The sequence below is a fragment of the Pristis pectinata genome, chromosome 22 (genome assembly GCF_009764475.1).
Source record: "Pristis pectinata isolate sPriPec2 chromosome 22, sPriPec2.1.pri, whole genome shotgun sequence".
Lineage (NCBI taxonomy): Eukaryota > Metazoa > Chordata > Chondrichthyes > Rhinopristiformes > Pristidae > Pristis > Pristis pectinata.
Genome location: NC_067426.1, coordinates 13,101,613 through 13,123,224, shown reverse-complemented (window position 1 = coordinate 13,123,224; position 21,612 = coordinate 13,101,613). Strand labels below are relative to the sequence as shown.

Genomic DNA, 21,612 nt, shown 5'->3' with positions numbered 1-21,612 from the left:
TCACCCTTGTCTTTAAAATACCTTCTTAACCAAACTCCATTTCGTTTTTTTTACACTTCACTCCTCTCCTCAACTCTGCTTTGACACCCGTCCACTCTCTCCCCAGTCCTGAGGAAGGGTCCCAGACCCCAAACATATACCGGTTTCTCTTTCCACAGATGCCGCTTGACTGACTGAAATCTTCCAGCATTTTGTGTTTTTGTATCAGATTCCAACATCTGCAGTTGTATTTGTTTTCTGATACTATACAGAATAGATCAAACAGCTTTGAAAAAAATCCTTGTTATAAAGACATAACAATTAAATGACGAAACAGTATTTTAAAGCAACAGATTCGGGCAGAACTCTGGACAGGATGCTGAGAAATTTTCACGGGGGACGCAATTGTCGACAAGTTCAGCCGGTCTGACGGATTGCCTCCCTGTATTAAATCCCCTCAGCTCGCCTGGTGGGCGGTTGTGTAATGACCCCGTCTTGTGTCGTGCAAGGTTATGAAAGTCTGTGGGTCTTCACTTTTCAGCTCCACTGTGCTGAGTTAGCAGCTCTCAGCTGTTGGTTACAGTTAACTGGATTACAGCTGGAAGGTTACAGCAGTGCCGAAGGATAAGGGGTCAACCGCGGGGTGTTAAAATGGGGCTGTCAGCCAGAGCTGTTCTGCTGCTGACTAGTATCCAGTAACTGCTCCCGACCCACACCTGGTCGGTCATAAGCGCAATGTTTCTCCCGCGGAAAGAATAACCCTAACCAGCAACAAACTCGGGAACGAAGAGGTGACCGGAGTACATTCTGACCCCCTCCGGGAGTACCGCATCCCAAACTGAATGTCTTCAAGCGATGAAGATGGAATAAACAAAGCAGTGGAAGGCGAATAGTCATAAACACGTAGATAAATAATGCTGGAAATCTGAAATAAAAATAGAAAATGCTGGGAACCCTCGGATGAAGGCCCTGAAATGTTAAACTGTTTCTCTTTCCGCAGATGCTGCCTAACCTGCTGTGCGTTTTCAGCATTTCCCGGAGGTTATAAAAATGGATAGCGTTTTACATATGTTAACGCCGAAACTTTATTAAAATGCAAAACACAGACCCATCTGTGCATAAGTTGATGCCGTGCTGCAGAGGGAGAAGGGCGTGGAAACGCACATACACTGCAAAACAAAAGGAAAAACGCCTAACACGGAGAGAAGTTCCAATTTCCCCTCCCTCTCCAGCGGCTTCCTGAACAGCACAATGTTGCTTTAAATTGTATCCGACTCGATTCCACGTGACTCTGGTGAGGCGTTTGATACAAAGTAACCCTGGAGCTGAAATTGACTGGACTGAATTCGCCGCCTGCCTCGCTGAAGTGTCTTGTTTTCACTGGTACAGGCAGCAGGACTACTATATATTGGTTGTTTTTTTTCTACATATCTAAAAACAGGATGCCGGAACAGATCAGCATCTCGGAGTTCGTAAGCGAGACTTTAGAAGACATCAACTCGCCGATCACCTCTAACTTTACCTCGAAGATGACAAACTGCAGGAACACGGTGACTGCTCTGGAGGAGGTGCGCAGTGCTTTGTGCGAGAGGAGAAAGGAGCAAAGCGGGTCTTCTGTAAAGCAGGATATTATTAAGCTCCAATGCATTCCAAATTCTACTCGCACTCGCGATTCTTTGTTGCGGTTGGGATTTTTGTTTTAGATTAGTCGTAAATTATTCTGGACCATTCCCCCCCTTTTCCTCAGTACTCTTCGGGCCACGCGAATGAGGAACAAGGTCGCCTGTTATTCGCCACTGTGAAAAAGAAGTAGAAGCATTTTCTTGAGCAGGTGCCCGGCTCGGGGAAGTTTGTTTAGCTGGGAATAATGGCAGAAAGAAAGGCGGTGCGGAGATCGAACGCGCCTTCGGTTCTGCACTCCCCTTTCCAAGAGGCTGCCCCCAGACAAATGCCGGGGTGACCTCACCTTGTTGATAAACGAGTGGCAGAGGTGAAGTCATCCCAATTGATGTCCTTTGTTTTCTCTCCTAAAGCTAATGAATTTCAGTGTTGAAGTGTCCAATTGATTTCCCCGCCCCCAACGCCCAGCCGCAAGTTTTTTTTGTGTTGTGTGGGGACAGGGAATGGGAAGATTCCACCGCCAACCTTTTGTGTGAAGTTCTCCTGGATCTAACCCCTGAACGGCCTGATTGAAATTTTGTAGCCGCCTCCCCCCCCCCCCCCACACATCCCCCGCCACTACCACGATTGAAAAAAGATTCTTTTTCCCGCTCTAATACATGTTGTGCACTGTTACCACAATCAGTAGTGTTTCTTGCTTCAGTTCAATTCGGGAATCGAACCCAGGCAATTTATTTCTGCACCAGTTGAGCCAAAGGGCACGATTGTTAAATGGTTATGGTTCTGGGCCAACGTCCCAGAAATCATGAGGTCAGGTCCCACCACGGCGAGTTGTGAAACTCAATGTAATGCATTTGGTAACTGACTGTCAGGAGATCTATTTTAAAAACTCGAGTCCTTTTACTTAGTGAAGTGCCTGGGGCCCCATACTAGACTGTCGTCTACATGTCAAAGCAACATAAAACTTTTTTAAAAATGTGAACAAAGTAAAGTGTGATGATAGGTGGCCAAAAGTTTGGTCCTGGAGGTAGATTTCAAGTGGAATCTTGGAGGAGGTAGATTTTTTTAGGGGGGAGGGAGACTTGTGTTAAAGGTGCCAACTTTGAAGTGAGTCATTAAACCAGGACCTTCTCCCAGGTAGAGTCGAGCCGCTGCCTCACAGCGCTGCTGACCCGGGCTCAATCTTGACCTTTGGTGCAGACACAGTGGAGTTTGCATGTTATCTCTATGACTGCATGTATTTCCAACGGGTGCTCCAGTTTCTTCCCACATCACAATCAAATACAGGTTAGTAGGATAATCGATGGCTGTAAATTGCCACTAGTGTGTAGGCAAGTGGAGACACAAGCAACTCGTATCCCATCTTGCCAGTCTCCAACCTGACGGCATCAACACTGATTTCTCTAACTTCTGGTAACCACTCCCCCTGTTCTCCCTTATCCCTCTAATCCCTTTACTCCTTCTCTTTCCCTTCTCCTGCCCTCACGTCCTGCCCATCACCTTCCTCTGTTTCCCCACCTCCTTCCCTTCATTTCCATGGTCTACTGCGCTCCCCTATTAGATTCCATCTTGTTCAGCCCTTTGCCTCTTCCACTTATCACCTGCCAGCTTGAGCCCCTCCATCTTTCCCACCCTTTTATTCTGGCTTCTGCCCTCTTCCTTTCTGGTCCTGATGAAGGGTCTCAGTCCGAAACATCGACAGTTCATTTCTCTCCATGGATGCTGCCAGATCTGCTGAGTTCCTCCAGCACTTTGTGTGGACAAGTTGTAGAATCGGCAGGGGGGGGGGGGGGGGGGTTGAGTTGAGAGCAAATGTGGGGAGAATAAAAAATAGGATGTGTAAATCAGTGCTTGATGGTCAGTGTGGACTTGGTGGGCTGAAGGGCCTGTTTCGATGCTGTATGACTTATCTCTCAAGAGCAAGGCCAGTGTTCATTTTCCATTGAAAGTCATGGTAAGAAATATTGAATGGTTGCAGTACTTATGAATTTACTCTTCTAGTGCTTTTTGGCAGGGAATTCCAGGATTTTGACCAAGTGACAGGAAGCAATTTCCTAGTCAGGATGGTGTGTGACCTGGAGAGGAACCTGCAGATGGAGATGTCCCATTCAGTGACTCCCAGACTTTGGAGGTATTATAGTTTGTGGACTGGAGGTTGTGATGCATCTTGTAGAGAACACCCCCTAGCCATTGTGCACAGTTGAATGAATGTTTTGGGTAATGAGTTGGTTAATAGTCAAACTCCAAGTGTTAATCTCTCTTGGCAAATCCAGTGACTGCTGAACTTCAGGAACAATGTGCTCCCTCGCCATGCCGGCCAGCTTTTTCCCCGTCTTATTACAGCTTTTCTTTCATACTCACTGGGTCTCTTTCTCAATTGCACACAGTATTCATCTACTCTCCCTGTTCAGACCTCACACCGACTTCTGACACCATGTTATGTTTGTTCTTCATCAAGAGGCAAACTTCACATGGGTTTAACATCTGAACATTTTATTAACCAACAACAGACAGCTTGCTTTCCCTCTTTTTACAGCCTCTTCCTGTTCCCCATGTGACCCCTTGCATTGCCTACTGGGAACTCTAGGTCTTTATTATAACTACATAATAACACACAATCATTCCAACAAGTGGAAGTATTCCCTAACATTTTTAACTGGTGCCCTGTAGATGATGAAAGTCTTTGGGACTAAGGAAATGAGACTACACAGAATACCTACCCTCTGACTTGCTTCTATAACTATTATTTTGAGGGTTAATTGGATGATGTTCTTGGTTAAAGGTGACCCCATGGGGTGTTGATGACTGGTAGTTTGGAAATGGTGTGTTAAACCTCAAGGACAAGTGTGAGGTGTTGCACTTTGGAAGGTCAAAAGAAAGGAGTAAGTATACAGTTAATAGTAGGCCCTTTAATTGAATTGAAGTACAGAGGGATCTTAGGGTCCAAGTCCATAGTTCACTGAAAGTAGATGAGGTGGTAAAGAAGGCGTATGGCATGCTTGCCTTCATTGGTAGGGCTGTTGAGTGTAAGAGTAAGGAAGTCATGCTGCAGCTATATAAACTTTTGGTCAGACTGCACTTGAAGTACTGTGTGCAGTTCTGGTTGCCCCATTACAGGAAGGATGTGGAGACTGGAAAGGGTGCAGAAGAGGTTTACCAGGATGTTGCCTGGACTAGAGGGTCTGAGCTATAAGGAAAAGTTGGACAAACTTGGGTTGCTCTCCTTAGAGCATAGGAAGCTGAGGGGAGACACGATAGAGGTTTTTAAAATTATGAGAGCATAGATAGGGTAGACAGTCAGAATCTTTTCCCCAGGGTAGAAATGTCAAACAGCAGAGGACATGCTTTTAAAGTTAGACGGGGAAAGTTTAAGGGCGATGTGAGGGGCAACTTTTTTGTGCGGAGAATGGTTGGTGCCTGGAATGGGTTACCAGAGGTAGTAGTGGAGCCAGGCAGTTTGGTGGCGTTTAAGAGGCTTTTAGATGAATGTGAAGGAAATGGAGAAATATGGATGATACACAGGAAAAGGACATTTAGTGTAAATTGGCATCAAGGTCGACACAACAACGTGGGCCAAATGTCTTGTCCAGTGCTTTACTGTTCTATGTTGAATGACAAGTAATTACAGGATCTTGTGATTAGAGGATCTTGGAAATAATCATTGCCCAGACTTGTGCGGTGTGTTTGTTGCTTGCTAGTTACTAGCCTGAATCTGAATGTTTTATCTGTACACAAGGACATAGACTACTTCATTATCTGAGGAATTGCAAGTGGAACCAAACATGCAATTATCTTTGAACACCCCCACTTATGATGTTATTGAGTCAGGAAGATCACAATGAAGCAGCTGAAGTTATTTGGCCTAGAATTCTGTCCTACAATGACATCATGAGGCTTGTTGATTGGCTTCTCAAAAACCACAATAATATTCCTTTGTGCCGTTTACATCTCCAGCCAGTGGAGTATTTTCCATTGACATCAGTTTTATGAAAGCTTCTTGATGCTGTATACCATCAAAGGTTGTCAAGAACCGTGGCTATTTACACACCTTTTGCTCTGTTTGCACCAAGGCTGTAATGAGGTCTGGAGGTGCATGTTGCTGGCAAAACCCAAATTGAGCATCAGTGAGCAGTTCCACATGACAATATGCTGCTTGATGACACCATCCATTGCTTTGTTGGGGATTGAGAATAACTGAGGAACAGGTCTTCTCCAGTTTGAAAGTCTCCTGCTTTTTGAGGATGGGATATACCTGGACACGTTTCCATATTACTGGGAAGATGGCAGTATCGTATTGGTCCTGTTTGGCAGGAGGTGCAACTAATTCTGAAGCACATTATCTGGGCAAGTCTGTTTAATTGTCTGTGATATCAGGGAATGGTCAACCAAAGTGTGGGCTGGCTTTTGTAATGGCCAGGTCCCAAGTGTGTGTGCAAGACTCTATTTTGTTGGCTTTTGGTAAGCCATGTGCATGCATCTTTCACATTATCATTTGAACATCTGCACGTGTGCCCATAACCTCACTAGGTTAGTGGGAAGCCCATGCTCCTGGTTGCTCACCTAGTGTACACTCCTGCAGGGTCCTTGGATATAGAATGAAGTGGGTCCTTCATGTGGCATCTTTCGCTCAAGGTGGTTGCAAATGCTTCAGCCTGGTCTTTGCACTGGCATGTTGAGCCACCATCTCCTGTGAGCTGTTTCAGTTTGCAGATGACACAAAAGTTGATAGAGTTGTGGACAGTGAAGAAGGTTGTTGAAAGACACAGCAGAATATAGATATGGGTGGAGAAGTGGCAGATGGAGTTTAATCTGAGCAAGTGGGAGGTGTCACAAAGTACACAGTTAATGTCAGGACGCTTAACAGCACTGATGTATTGTTTTATTATTGTCACTTGTACCGAGGTACAGTGAAAAACTTGTCTTGCATACCAATTGTTCAGATCAATTCATTACACAGTGCAGATACATTGAGTTAGAACAAAGTGCATTGAGGTAGTACAAGTAAAATCATTTTCTTTTTGCATGTAGTACAAGTTACATCCCACTGATGTACAGAGGGATCTTGGAGCCCAAGTGTGTAGCTCCCTGAAACTGGCCATGCAAGTAGATGGGGTGGTTAAGGCATGTGGCATGCTTGTCTTCATTGGTCAGGACATTGAGTATAAGAGTAAGGAAGTCATGTTACAGTTGTATAAAACTTTGGTTAGGCTGCACATGGTGTATTGTGTAATTCTGGTCACTTCATTACAGAAGGAACTGGAGGTTTTGGAAAGGGTTCAAAACAGGTTTACCAGGATGCAGCCTGGATTAAAGAGTATAAACTATAAGGAGAGGTTGGACAAACTTGTGTTGTTTTCTCTGGAGCATCAGAGGCTGAGGGGAGACTGGATGGAAGATTATAAAATTCTGAGAGGCATTAATAAGATAGACACGAAGAATCTTTTCCCCAGGGTAGAAATGTCAAATACTACAGGACATGCATTTAAGGTGAGAGTGGAAAAATTTAAAGGAGATGTGCAGGGCAGGTTTTTGTTTTACTTGGAGAGTGGTAGGTGCCTGGAACAGGCTTCCAGGGGTAGTACTGGAGGCAAATATGATAGTGGCTCTTAGGAGGCTTTTAGATAGACACGTGGATATGCAGAGACTGGAGGGTTATGGACTGGAGGCAAAAGAGATTTAGTTCAAATTGGCATCAAGGTCAGTACAGTCATTGTGAGCCAAAGGCCTGTCCCTGTGTTGTACTGTTCTATGTCCTATATAATTAGCCATCACTTTTGACATGGCGTGTGGCAGTCTTGCTGATTGATTGGCTATGGGTTTGCTAAGTTCTGTCTATGGCATTTTCCCCAATATTATGCGGGCAATCTAGCACCACTTCATGTTGGCACCTGATTTTTAGCTGCACCTGGCATGCCCTTCTATAATCACTGATGCTATTTTTAAGAACTACACTTAAAGGAAGTACTTAATTGGTTGTAAATGTTCTGATTATGACCTGAACTACACGAAAGTTGTTTTAGATATGAGGTTGTTTCTTGTGTGTGCTTTCCCATAGTAACTTTCGGGGAATTTTCTGTGGTGTGGCTGGAGAACTTCTGAATTTCCCTGCTTGCTCTATGGGTATCAACCACCACCTGTCATGTTACTTGATATGGAAACCAATAAGATCCCAATGTTCCTTCCTAGTCAGTCTGTGCTGAACTTTGCCAGGACCGTAATTGAAATGTCCAGATATCCTGATGACTTGTAATGGAATTGTTTGTGGGATTTTCCCTTAATTTACAAATGATTTCTGCTGGGCATGCACACATGTCGGAGGAGATTAAGATTAACCTGAGCCACCCTTGGCTTAATTGCCATCTGACACTCACTGAGTGAAAATATTGAGCATGTAATGGAGTGGTGGAAGATTGCCGGTATTTGTGTTTCTTCATGTTAATCACGAGATGTTTAAGAGTGACAGGAATGTGCAAAGGTATCCTGAAACTGAGAAATGGTATATGTTTAGAAATCTTGGGCATGTACACTCTTTACTACTTCCATTATAAATTCCTATCTCCATATTTACACTGTCTTGTTCTTGGAAACTTGTCAGAGTGTAACTACATCTCCTTTCTTACAAGGGTGTTGCAGTGCTGCTCTTAGAGGGAGTGTGCAAATGGAATGTGACAAGTTTACATTATAGATGAGATTGCAGGCATTTAGAATAGAAGGGGCTGAATGTCTGGTTCTTGAATTTTGAAAGTTGACTGAATTACTTCTGTCTAGTTCCTACTGCCTTCACCTGCAGAGTCATAACCAGGTTCAGAGTAGTTGCCAATTGCTTCTTATTGTACACAGCACAATGAGTTCAGGAAAGGAGCAGGGAAAAAGGGAAATTGCATTTAAAGAAGAAATCTTACTTGTTGATGTGTTTAGTTTACATACTGGAAAGGCCCAGGGTCCATTTCTGGTGTGTGCTGAGTTGGATGATCACCAGAGTTGCAAACCCTTCAGGACTCTCCTGGAGTCGCTAGGAGTTGAAGGTGAATTTCCCCAGGACACTTCTGCAAGCAGATCTAGGAGAGTTGTTTTCTCACTGAGCACTTTGATTTATTATCTGTAACAAATTTTGGAAAGTAGACTGTTATCTAGAAAGTTAGAATAATCCACTTGGCAACTTCCCTTTCAGCTGTGGGAAGACATGAGTTCATCCTCTTGGTACAATGGACTGAGTGCGTGGGAGGTCATTTGATGAAACTTCTGTGAAGATGCTCAACTTGATGTGGCAAGCTTGGGTTTATTGATCAGTTTAGCACTACAATTGGCCTTGGTCCCACTGAGCTAGAAGAGAACAAAGCTCTCCATTTGGAAAGAGTGCCTGCTTACAGGGGTCATGGTGAGATTGGGTTCAGTTGTGGTTCAAATTTCCTGCAAGCATACAACTCTCTGTCCCACTCCTCCATTTTTCAACCATGCCAGGAAAGAGTGCCATCCTATCTGAGATATTGGAGAAAAGGTTTGCATTAAAAAAATGCCTCGTATGACCACTGGACATCCTGTAGTTTGTGGTTTGTGATGTATTGGAGAAGTATGCAGCTCAGTGGCACAGCTGGTAGAGCCGCTGCCTCTCAGTGCCAAAGACCCAGGTTCAATCCTGACCTCAGATGCTGCCATGTGGAGTCTGCACATTCTCCCTATGTGGGTTTCATCCAGGTGCTCTGGTTTCTGCCCATATCCCCAAGTCATGCCCTGGTGTGGAGGTGAGTGGTAGGATCTGGGTTGTGTGGGGGAATTGATGAGAATATGGGGAGAATAAAACGTGGGATTAATGTAAATGGGTGGTTCATGATTGGTGCTGACTGAGTGGGCTGAAGGTCATTTCCATGCTGTATCTCTCTGTGACTCTGAGAATGCCTGATCACCAGAGCTGCAATCCCTCCAGGACTGCAGTTGAGGTTTGGAAGCTATTTGTATTGGACCTTTTTTTTTGTGGGATTTGGTTCCATTGGATGGTTTAGCTCCCAAACAATGCAGCTCCCTCCTCCTACTGCTGTCCATCCTCCTTTTTAAGATGCTGCTTTACAATATATTTTCTTTTCCTAAACTCTTTGCCTCTTTAGTATCTGTTCTTTTGGCTCAGTACTGATTTTTATTCCATTGTTTGATCACATTTGGGACATTTTAACTGTATTAAGAGGCTGAATAAATGAAATTTGTTGTTGAATTTAGTCAGGTCTTCTGGTAGGTCAGTGGAAATTGGCTAGGATCCTTTGAAAAGTTCCTCTCCTGCTTAGCCAGTCAAGCAATGCTCTCCATAGTGCCTGTTGAGAAAGGATGGTTTGGACAGGGGAGATGTGAGTCATAAGCGTCCCTAGATGGAAAGCCTGAAAGAAGTCCCTATGTAATACAAATTTAAACATCACATTCAATCATATAACTTTCCTTCATTTGGACTCTATTTATTTTCCAGATAAACATTGGAATAAACCTCAGACACACCTGTCTGGTGCATTTGAACAGAGTGTAGCTGTTTGATTTCCAAATATTTAGTTGCTTGGTCCGATTTCTGAATGAAAGCCCCTAAGTAACAGGATTAGGATATTTAAAAGCAGACTTTACCAATATGTAAAATATTTACATTGGAGTATGAATACAGGTTGGCAGAGTGCCCTGTGATACAAAAGTGATAAACTGTCTCAATGTACTTGGAGAAGATTACACAAGTTATCATTTATAGATAAGTCTCAAAAAGAATTTGCATTTTGACAAATCATTTATGATCTTGGAACATGTCAAATGTTTTTTAATGCTTCAGTGAAGTACATCTGAAGTGTAGTCACAATAGTGGGGGAAGCATGGTATGCAAATAGCACATGGCAAGATCCCAAAAAGAGCAAAGTCTTTTGAAAAGAATCTGACTTGCATTTGTATAGTGTCACTATGCGCAGGTTCCATAATACACTTTGGCCAATGAAATTAGTTTTGTAATATGTTTCTATGATTGTTGGATGAGTATTCAATATTTGACTTGTTTCCCTTGAAATGTGCTTGATGTCTGATGCAAAAGCTGGCATTTCTGAGAGTGAAGCAACCCCTCCGCACTGCTCCGTTGGTATCAAGCTAGATTACAATTTTGTTTCACCCAGCCTTCTGCCTTGAGGGTGAGAATGCTGCTGACTAATCCATGACTGACACACTTGAGTTAATGTAATTGAGTTCAGTGATAAACTTGACACATTCTAAGCATGTTTTGAACAGAAGGGAATTGGTATGTCACCACCCACCCTGACAGCCTCCAATGCACCATTGAGGACATAAGATCAGTCTTCTGGAGAATGAACTTGTGGAAAGCATCTGGCCCGGATGGTGTCTCTGGCCTTGTCCTCAGATCCTGTGCAGATCAACTTGCAGGGGTATTTGCAGACATTTTTAACCTCTCCCTGCTTCAGTCTGAGGTTCCCACTTGCATTAAAAAGACCACTGTCATCCTGGTACCTAAGGAAAAACATGGTAACATGCCTTAATGACTACCACCTGGTGGCTCTGACATCCACCATCATGAAGAGCTTCGAGAGGCTGGTCATGTCATGCATTAACTCCAGCCTCCCAGAAAACCTCAACCCACTGCAAATTGCTACTGCTGAAACAGGTCTATGGCCGATGCCATCTCCCTGCCCTACACTCATCTCTGGAGTATCTGGACAGTAAAGACACCTATGTTAGACTACTGTTTATTGACTACAGCTCCACCTTCAATACTATAATTCCAAGCAAACTCATTGCCAAACTCTGAGACCTGGACTCAACACCTCCCTCTGTAACTGGATCCTTGACTTTCTGACCAACAGACCACAATCAGTGAGGATAGGCAGCAACACCGCCAGCACAATTATTCTCAACACTGGTGCCCCACAAGGCTGCATCCTCAGCCCCCTACTCTCTATATACTCATGACTGCATGGCCAGATTCTGCTCTATCTCCATCTACAAGTTTGCAGATGATACCACCATAGTGGGCCATATCTCAAATAACGATGATTTGGAGTACAGGTAGAAGATAGAGCTTGGTGACATGGAGTCATGACAACAACCTTTCCCTCAATGTCCACAAAACAAAAGAGCTGGTCATTGACTTCAGGATGTGGGGCGGTGCACATTTTTCTGTCTGCATCATTGGTGTTGAGGTTGAGAGCTTCAAGTTCCTAGGTGTGAACATTACCAATAGCCTGTTCTTGTCCAACCACGCAGATGCTACGGCCAAGAAAGCTCACCAGTGCCTCAACTTCCTCGAGACTAAAGAAATTTGGCATGTCCTCTTTGACCCTCACCAACTTTTATCGATGCACCACAGAAATCATCCTATCTGGATGCATCACAGCTTGGTATGGCAACTGCAGAGAGTTGTGGACACAGCTCAGCACATCATGGAAACCAGTCTCCCCTCCATGGACTCTATCTATACTTTTCGCTGCTTTGGTGAAACAGCCAGCATAATCAAACATCCCACCTACCCTGGACATTCTGTCTCCTCCCCCCTCCTATTGGGCAGAAGATACAAAAACCTGAAAGCACATATCACTAGGCTTAAGAACAGCTATTCTGCTATTAATAAACTATTGAACAGTTCCCTAGTACAATAAAATGGACTCTTGACCTCACAACCCACCTCATTATGATCTTGCGCCTTATTGTCTACCTGCTCTGCACTTTCTCTGTGGCTGTGACACTTTACTCTGCATTCTGTATTGTTTTATCTTGTACTACTTCGATGCACTGTGTAATGAATTGATCCGTACGAACAGTATGCAAGACAAGTTCTTCACTGTACCTCATTACAAGTGATGATAATAAACCAATTCTAACCTGCTTCATACAAGACCAAATGGTACCAATCAGAAAAACTTGGGTGCGAAAATAGTAGGCAGTTATTTACATTCCATTACTAATGCTCTGATGGGCCAACAAATTTGTTGAGTTTGCAGTGGCTCTTATTGTTCTTCAGGTCTTGTCTGCCTTCTGCCCTCACTGGGTCACCATCAGCTTGCATTTTCAGCAAGTTATTGGACAATGCATACTGGAATATAGGGGCAGGAATATGTATTGACAAATGAGATTCCCCAAGTTCTGTTTCATCATAATTAAGCAAACAAGATTTATCCCAGTACTTTACATTCCCCAGGACTCAGCAGGTTGCTGGCTGACTTTAATAGGTCACGTGCTACTTAAAATGGTGCAAACTTGCAGAGGTTGCACACAGTGGCTCGGCCTTGACTTGTGGTGAAGGGATAAGCAAAGTAAACTGAAGGTTTGCAGTCTTGTAGTTTTCATGGACAATGTAAATGTTGCATAATGTAGGATTATGCTCAACTGTGGCCTTTCTATGGTAGAATAGCCAGCTCATTGAAAGTGTTTTGGGTGGGATCTCGGCATCAGTGTAACGTACCGTAGGCGAGGCCATCATCTTCAGGAGAGGATGGGGAGTACTTAAAGAATAAAAGGATCTCCCATAATTCTACAGTTGATATACTTGAGTTGGTGACCCTCTGACAGTATGGAAACAGTTTGTCATTCTTTATTCCAGCTAATCCTTTACTGGTATTTGAACATCCCTATTTAACTTTTCCACTTAACCTTTCCGACTCTAAGTAAAATAATCCCAACTTCTCCAGCCTCTCCAAGTAACTTTATTTTTAAATGGTTCCTTATGGAACAGTCCATCCCATTTGAAAGTTCTGGTTATATTGCAGCTATAAATAGAAATGCTAATCAATGTTTGATTTTTATTTGCACTCCCAGTCAATTTTGTACATTGAGTTACTACTTAATATTTTCCACTGAAGTTAATTTTGATTTTACTTGTCTGCAAGTTGACCACAGACTAAGTCTGATTCCACTTGTACACTGATGCTTTAACGAACCTAACCACAAACACAAACATTTGAAGGCACTCAGTTTTCTCAGCCTGGCTCCCCATGTACACTCTCCAGTCTCCATATCTGACTCTATTTGATTTCTCTCTTAAAGGGATGGTGGGGGTGGGGGGGATGAAAAAACCAAAATAAACGACTATGTATATTTGTGAAAGTTACTCATCCTGCAAAGCCAATCGTAGTATTGGCCCCATGGCTTTTGTCAAATCATTACAATGTTCAGCACAAGAGATTATTGGCCCATTGTACGTTTGCTGGCCTTTTGAATATCTTTTTTTTCCACTCATGACCCTGTCTTTGAGTTTATGCCCAATTTCCATTCTTAAAAAAAATAGCTTTTCAGGTAGTGTTCCAGTTCCCAGTGAACACTAGTGATCAGGAGATGTTGATCTTAAGGTAACTGGTTTCCATTGAGACTCTGGGCACAGAGATGAATGTTGGTTTGTCTGTGCTGGTTTGGTGCTTGCTTCTTGCAAGGTACAGACAGAAATGATTGAGTTTGCATTTCTAAAAAGTCACACACCATTCTGATTTGGGTATTGTTATTGCCAATCCTTCGTTGTCACTGGTTCTGAGTTCTGGAGCCTCCTAGTCAATAGCACTGGGAATACCTTCATCTGAAGTGGTTCAAGGGCATTTAGTGATGAACTGCAAATGTTGGCCTTGGGGGACAAGATGAATGAATAAAAATGCTGAATGCGCAGGTATTTTTTTAAAATTTCACCATTTCTTCTTCTTCTTCTGTCACATAGCATTTATGTGATGCTGTTGCAAGCAAGTTTTTCACTGCCCCTGTAGCTTGCCATACTTGTGCATATGAACCATAGAACCATACAGCACAAAACAGGCCCTTCGGCCCACCATGTTGTGCCATCCATCAAACCACCCTCACACTACCTAACCCCCTCCTCCCGCATATCCCTCCATCCCACACTCCTCCATATGCCTATCCAACAAGCTCTTGAACCTGTTCAATGTATCTGCCTCCACCACCACTCCAGGCAGTGCATTCCATGCACCAACCACTCTCTGGGTGAAAAACCTCCCCCTGACATCTCCCCTGAACCTCCCACCCATAACCTTAAAGCCATGACCTCTCGTCTTGAGCATTGGTGCCCTGAGAAGGAGGCGCTGACTGTCTACTCTATCTATTCCTCTCAGTATTTTATATACCTCTATTAAGTCTCCTCTCATCCTCCTCCTTTCCAGTGAATAAAGCCCTAGCACCTTAAGCCTCTCCTCATATTCAATACTCTCTAATCCAGGCAGCATCCTGGTAAATCTCCTCTGCACCCTCTCCAACGCCTCCACATCCTTCCGACAATGAGGCGACCAGAACTGAACACAGTACTCTAAGTGTGGCCTAACTAGAGTTTTGTAAAGCTTCATCATCACCTCACGGCTCTTAAACTCAATCCCGCGATTTATGAAAGCCAACATCCCATTGGCCTTCTTAACTGCTCTATCCACCTGTGAGGCAACTTTCAATGAACTGTGAATATGAACCCCCAGATCCCTCTGCTCCTCCACACTGCCAAGTACCTTGCCATTCACCCAGTACTCTGCCCTGGAGTTTGTCCTTCCAAAGTGTACCACCTCATACTTCTCCGGATTGAACTCCATCTGCCACTTGTCAGCCCAGCTCTGCATCCTATCAATATCCCTCTGTAAGCTCCGACAGCCCTCCACACTATCCACAACACCGCCTATCTTAGTGTCGTCTGCAAACTTACTAACCCAGCCCTCCACCCCCTCATCTAAGTCATCTATAAATATCACAAAAAGTAGAGGTCCCAGAACCGCTCCCTATGGGACACCACTAGTCACTGCCTTCCAATCCAAGGGCACTCCTTTCACCACAACCCTCTGCTTTCTACATGCAAGCCAATTCCTAATCCACACAGCCAAGCTTCCTTGGATCCCTTGGCCTCTGACCTTCTGAAGAAGCTTACCATGAGGAACCTTATCAAATGCCTTACTAAAATCCATGTAAACCACATCCACCGCACTGCCCTCATCAATCTTCCTGGTCACCTCCTCAAAGAACTCTATCAGGCTTGTGAGGCAAGATCTTCCCTTCACAAAGCCATGCTGGCTGTCCCTAATCAGTCCATGATTCTCAAGGTGTTCATAAATCCTATCCCTTAGAATCCTTTCTAACAGCTTACCCACCACAGACGTGAGACTCACCAGTCTATAATTCCCTGGCCTATCCCTATTACCTTTTTTGAACAAGGGGACAACATTCGCGACCCTCCAATCCTCAGGCACGATCCACGTAGACAACAAGGACTCAAAGATCCTTACCAGTGGTTCAACAATCTCCTCCCTAGCCTCTCGAAGCAGCCTGGGGAAAATCCTGTCAGTCCCCGGAGGTTTATCTGTCTTAATATTATTTAACAACTTCAACACATCCTCTCTCTTGATATCTATAACCTTGAGAACATTACCCCTACCAGCACTCTCTTCCACGTCATCAAGACCCCTCTCCCTGGTGAATACCGAAGAGAAGTATTCATTGAGAACTTCTCCCACTTCCGCAGCCTCCAGGCAAATTCTCCCACTTTTGTCCTTAATCGGACCTACCTTTACCCTAGCCATCCTCCTACCCTTCACGTACTTGAAAAAGGCCTTGGGATTTTCCTTAACCTTACTAGCCAAAGCCTTTTCATGTCCCCTTCTAGCTCTCCTCAGCCCTTTCTTAAGTTCCTTCCTTGTTACCCTATATTCCTCACGGGCCCTGTCTGAACCTTGCTGCTTATACCTCACGTATGCTACCTTCTTCTCCCTAACAAGTCGTTCCACCTCTCTCGTCACCCACGGTTCCTTCACCCTGCCATTCCTTCTCTGCCTCACAGGGACATATTTATCCCTAACATCCTGCATAAGATCCCTGAACATCGACCACATCTCCATGGTACATTTTCCTTCAAAAAGGACATCCCAATTTACACTCCCAAGTTCTCTCCTTTTTGCCTCGTAGTTCGCCCTTCCCCAATTGAAAAACCTCTTGTCCTCTCAGCACCTGTCCCTGTCCATGACAATTTTAAAGGTTATGGAGCAATGGTCACTGTCCCCCAAATGCTCACCCACCAATAGATCCTTCACCTGTCCCAGTTCATTTCCTAAAACTAGATCTAACATGGCATTCCCTCTAGTCGGCCTGTCAACATACTGCGTCAGGAATCCCTCCTGGACACATTTAACAAATTCCGTCCCATCTAAACCTTTGGCACTAAGCAGGTTCCAGTCTATATTTAGGAAGTTGAAGTCTCCCATTATAACAACCCTGTTATTTTTGCTTCTCTCCAAACACTGCCTGCCAATCTGCTCCTCTATATCTCTGCTGCTACCGGGGGGGCCTATAGAATACTCCTAGTAGAGTAACTGCTCCTTTCTTGTTCCTTAATTCCACCCATACGGACTCTAGAGATGATCCTTCTACAACATCCATCTTTTCCACAGCCGTAACAGTGTCCCTGACCAGTATCACCACCCCTCCTCCTCTTCTTCCCCCTTCCCTATCCCTCTTAAAACACCGAAACCAGGAATATTCAATATCCACTCCTCTCCTGACGTCAGCCACGTCTCAGTAACATGACAATAAACCGGACTTGACTTCAGTTATTAAGAATTTGTACCAGTATGAATAATCAGCTAAAAGGCTAGGGGACGTGATGAAGGGACAGTTATATTTCAGTTTTGATATGGAAAGTTCTGATTGAAAGGATGGTGGAAGCAGATTCATTAACAACTTTGAGAAGGAATTGGCAATGGAGAAGTCCTGCAATACTGGGTGGAACTGAAGCTTGCACCATTGGCTGTCTGGCTTTGTGTGCTGCACATTCATCTGCTTGGGGATGGGGTTGACTTGACTCTGCCCAAAATGAATACTAAAAGTAAAGTTACTGGTTTGAAACACATCTAGTGCATCTCCTTTGAACTCCCCTTGTCTCCCACATATCTGGTGGATGTTCCCTTCCTCTACTTATTGGGACGTCTTGATTCAGAGTTATACTTGCCTATGTATTTTTCCAAACTACCTGTGCTGAGGTTGCTGACTTTCCAGAATTGTCCTGGTGACTCCAGGAATTAACAATCAATCTCCATGTCACTGCCGCCAGCAATCCTAGCAACAAATTTAATGTGTTTTGATTGAACTTTTGTTTACTGGTTATCTTGAGAGATGGGAGGAGCAAATACTCAGAGTAATGAGCCATTCCAGTATTTCTTGACACTTGTACCTAGCAAAAGAAAGTGACTCATGGTAGAGGCATCCAGTTGGGCATTGAAGCATCTGTTCATTTTCTAATTTGCTATTGGAGCACTGCAGGGGTTGTTTTGAGGATGGAGGGGTAGGTGATGGAGGAAAACTAGGTTTTCCTTGTCACCCACCAACAACCTTTTGCATTGGCCTTTTAGAGCTTAGTTATTTAATGCAACAGATTTGGTTTGGGCGTAAAAAATATTCTAAGTGCTTAAATTGGGTATAGATTGGCCTTGCTCAGGTTGGGAAAACAGAATTGGAGATGAGTATATATTTTCGTGCAAGGATAGAGGCAGAAAATCAGTGTTAAAAATAGTTTGAGTATTTAATGTGACAGACAATAACCTTGTAGCTTATGGCACAAGAGCTGGGAAGTGGTATACGGCCAAATAGTTAGAGTAGATCGTCTGTCTTTTTCTAGATACTTGTGCAGGGGAAGGCACGGTAGTGTAGTGGTTAGCATAACTTTATTACAGCTCCAGCGACCCAGGTTCAATTCCGGCTGCTGTCTGTAAGGAGTTTGTACGTTCTCCCCATGTCTGCGTGGGTTTCCTCTGGGTGCTCTGGTTTCCTCCGACATTCCAAAGATGTGCGGGTTAGGAAGTTGTGGGCATTGCTGTGTTGGGGCCAGAAATGTGACGACACTTGCAGGCTGTCCCTAGAACACTCTGCGCAAAAAAAAAATGCATTTCACTGTGTGTTTCGATGTATACGTGACTAATAAAGGTATCTTACCTTAAAACTAGAGGGCATAGGTTTAAGGCGAGAGGAGAAATGTTTAAAGGAGATCTGAGGGGCAGGATTTTCACATAGAGAGTGGTGGGTATATGGAACAAGTTGGCAGAGGAGGTAGGTACAATGAGTGTTTAAAAACACTTGGGCAGGTACGTGGACAGAAAAGCAATAGAGAGATGTGGGCCAAATGCAGGGAAATGGGGTTAACATAACCAGGCATCTAGGTTGGCATGGACCTGTTTCCATACTGTGTGACTCTGACTCAAATTAGTATTTTATTTCCAGCATGCCAATTGGCCTTAACCTCTGAAATCATAGAAAGTTATGATACAGAGAAGGTCAAGGCAGCTGAATGCATGCTGCTAATGGTGGAGTGTTTATCAACAACTCATTCACCTTTGATATGTAAGCTTTGAACTCCCAAGTCTGGTAATATCTAACTTGCTGCACCTCTTCCTGAAACCTTACTATTTGACTACATTGTCGAATGAGATTTTGCTGCAGTTCTCTTGGTTTAGATACTGAAGGAGCATCTAAAGAAGGCCTCATTTCCTCCTAGCCTATGCTGCTGGTCAATTAGATCATGGTTAAACTTCATTCACCATAATTTCTTGACATTTCTTGCTGAGCAAAAGAAATCTATTGATCTTGGTCTGGAAAGTTCCATTCTCCACCCAGCATCCGTGGAAAGAGTGGTTTAGATTTTGTGGGGAAAACGTTTGCAAATTTCCTTGAACAATCTAGCTCCAATTTTAACAATGCATCCCCTTGTTTTTTTTTAATTTCTCCTCCTGAAGGGCTTGTGCTAGCCATGGCTCAAAAGCTTTTGGGTTCAGGGGGATATAAAACTCCCATGCTGAGGGAGAGCTGCATTGTTGAAGTGAAACATTAAAGCAGGGGCTCTATTTATGGCCTCAGATTTAATAAGACCCAAGGCCAGAGTTTTGCCCAATATTCATCCCTCAATCATGATTATCAAAATAGATTATTCGATTTGACCAAGAGACTGCAGATGCTGGAATCTGGAGGAAAAAACAAACTGCTGGAGGAATTCAGCAGAATTTCAGGTTGAGGCCGTTCATCTGGACTCTAGACAGACCAAAACACCGACTGTTCATTTTCCTCAGTGGATGCTGCCTGACCTGCTGAGTTACTCCAGCAGTTTGTCTTTTTTTTGTTCTAGATTATTTGGTTATTTACAAACTTTTTGACCTTGCTGGGTGTGAATTGGCTGTCCATGACAAAAGTGACTGCTCTTCAAAAGCACTTGATTGGCTGTGAAGTAGCTTGGAACATCATGAAAGCTTCAGTAAAGTGTAGTTTTAGTACAGTAAATTTATTAAAAGGGGTGGAGATGGGAGACAGGCTGGTGGGGGTGATAGGTGGAAACAGACAAGAGGGGGGAGGAATCAGGGAGGGGAGGCTGAAGGTAGAGACGAGGCTGGAGGGTGATAAGTGGAGGCACAAGACGTGTAAATGCTGGACTCTTGGTCAATATTCACTTCAGAACCAACAGCACTGAAAGTAAATTATCTGCTCTTCTGTGTGGAAGCTTATTCTGTGTGAATTGGCTGGTGTGTTTTCCCCCATTACAGCAGTGACTACATTTCCAAAAGCCCTTCATTAGTTGGTGTTGGTATTGGTTTATTATTGTCACTTGTACCGAGGTACAGTGAAAAGCTAATCTTGCATATTGATCGTACAGGTCAATTCATTACACAGTGCAGATACATTGAGTTAGTACAGAGTGCATTGAGGTAGTACAGGTAAAAACAATAACAGTACAGAGTAAAGTGTCACAGCTACAGAGGAAGTGCATTGCAGGTAGACAATAAGGTGCAAGGTCACGATAAGGTAGATCGTGAGGTCATAGTCCATCTCATCGTATAAGGGAACCGTTCAATAGTCTTGTCACAGTGGGATAGAAGTTGTCCTTAAGTCTGGTGGTATGTGCCCTCTGGCTCCTGTATCTTCTGCCTGATGGAAGAGGAGAGAAGAGAGAATGACCCAGGTGGGTGGGGTCTTTGATTATGCTGGCTTCTTTGCCAAGGCAGTGAGAGGTATAGACAGAGTTCATGGAGGGGAGGCTGGTTTCCGTGATGCGCTGGGCTGTGTCCACAACTCTCTGCAGTTTCTTGCGGTCCTGGGCAGAGCAGTTGCCATACCAAGCTGTGATGCATCCAGATAGGATGCTTTCTATGGTGCATCGGTAAAAGTTGGTGAGTGTCAAAGGGGACATACTGAATTTCTTTAGCCTCCTGAGGAAGTAGAGGCACTAGTGAGCTTTCTTGGCCATGGCATTTGTGATTTGACCAGGACAGGTGATTGGTGATGTTCACTCCTAAGAACTTGAAGCTCTCGACCTCAGCACCGCTGATGTGGACAGGTGCATGTACACTACCCCCTTTCCTGAAGTCAATGACCAGCTCTTTAGTTTTGTTGACATTGAGGGAGAGGTTGTTGTCATGACACCATGTCACTAAGCTCTCTATCTTCTTCCTGTACCCCAACTCATCGTTATTTAAGATCTGGCCTATTATGGTGGTATCATCTGCAAACTTGTAGATGGAGTTAGAGCAGAATCTGGCCACACAGTCATGAGTATATAGGGAGAAGAGTAGAGGGCTGAGGATGCAGCCTTGTGGTGCACCAGTGTTGAGAATAATCATGCTGGAGGTACTGCTGCCTATAGTTTAAAGCCTTTGGAACATTGCCAGAATCAAGCAACAGTCTTTTTTTATTACTAAGTTGGAAATACCTTGGGGTATAATTCTCATAGCAGATGTATATCACAGAAGTTCTGTATGGGCTCAGTGTTGTCTTCATAGTGGCAGAAGGAGTAAGTGGTGTCAGAGTGCTTTGGGTGTTTTTAATAAATTTGCTCCCATTGTACTGCCTTAAAGCAACTGAGGACAGGGAAGGCCTGGGACAGGTTTATTTGACTTTGAACTTGTAAATACAATGTTCTTGAGTGGGAGGTGTTGGTCTGAAACTTTTGGCCAGCAGTACAGAAGAAACCTGAGGTGATTTTCACAGATCAGCGTGCTTCTGACTTCTGTGTCTAAGCATGGCCGCGCAGAAGGGTGAGGTGCGTTGGAG

The 21,612-nt window shown here is 44.0% G+C and overlaps 1 protein-coding gene across 4 annotated transcripts in view; it reads left to right on the top strand.

Annotated features, from left to right (window-relative positions):
• The first annotated feature begins 946 nt into the window (after nucleotides 1-946).
• LOC127581603 (arf-GAP with SH3 domain, ANK repeat and PH domain-containing protein 2-like) overlaps nucleotides 947-21,612 on the top strand; it is an 87,085-nt gene continuing 66,419 nt past the window's right edge. Inside the window, exon 1 of one of the 4 annotated variants that reach the window (XM_052036104.1) lies at nucleotides 947-1,547. In XM_052036104.1, the coding sequence (XP_051892064.1) occupies nucleotides 1,422-1,547 (126 nt within the window). In that variant the 5' untranslated portion in view covers nucleotides 947-1,421. Of the gene's footprint in view, nucleotides 1,548-3,640; nucleotides 3,731-21,612 lie in introns of those variants that run through there. The other 3 variants (XM_052036101.1, XM_052036102.1, XM_052036103.1) reach the window with 3 other exon arrangements.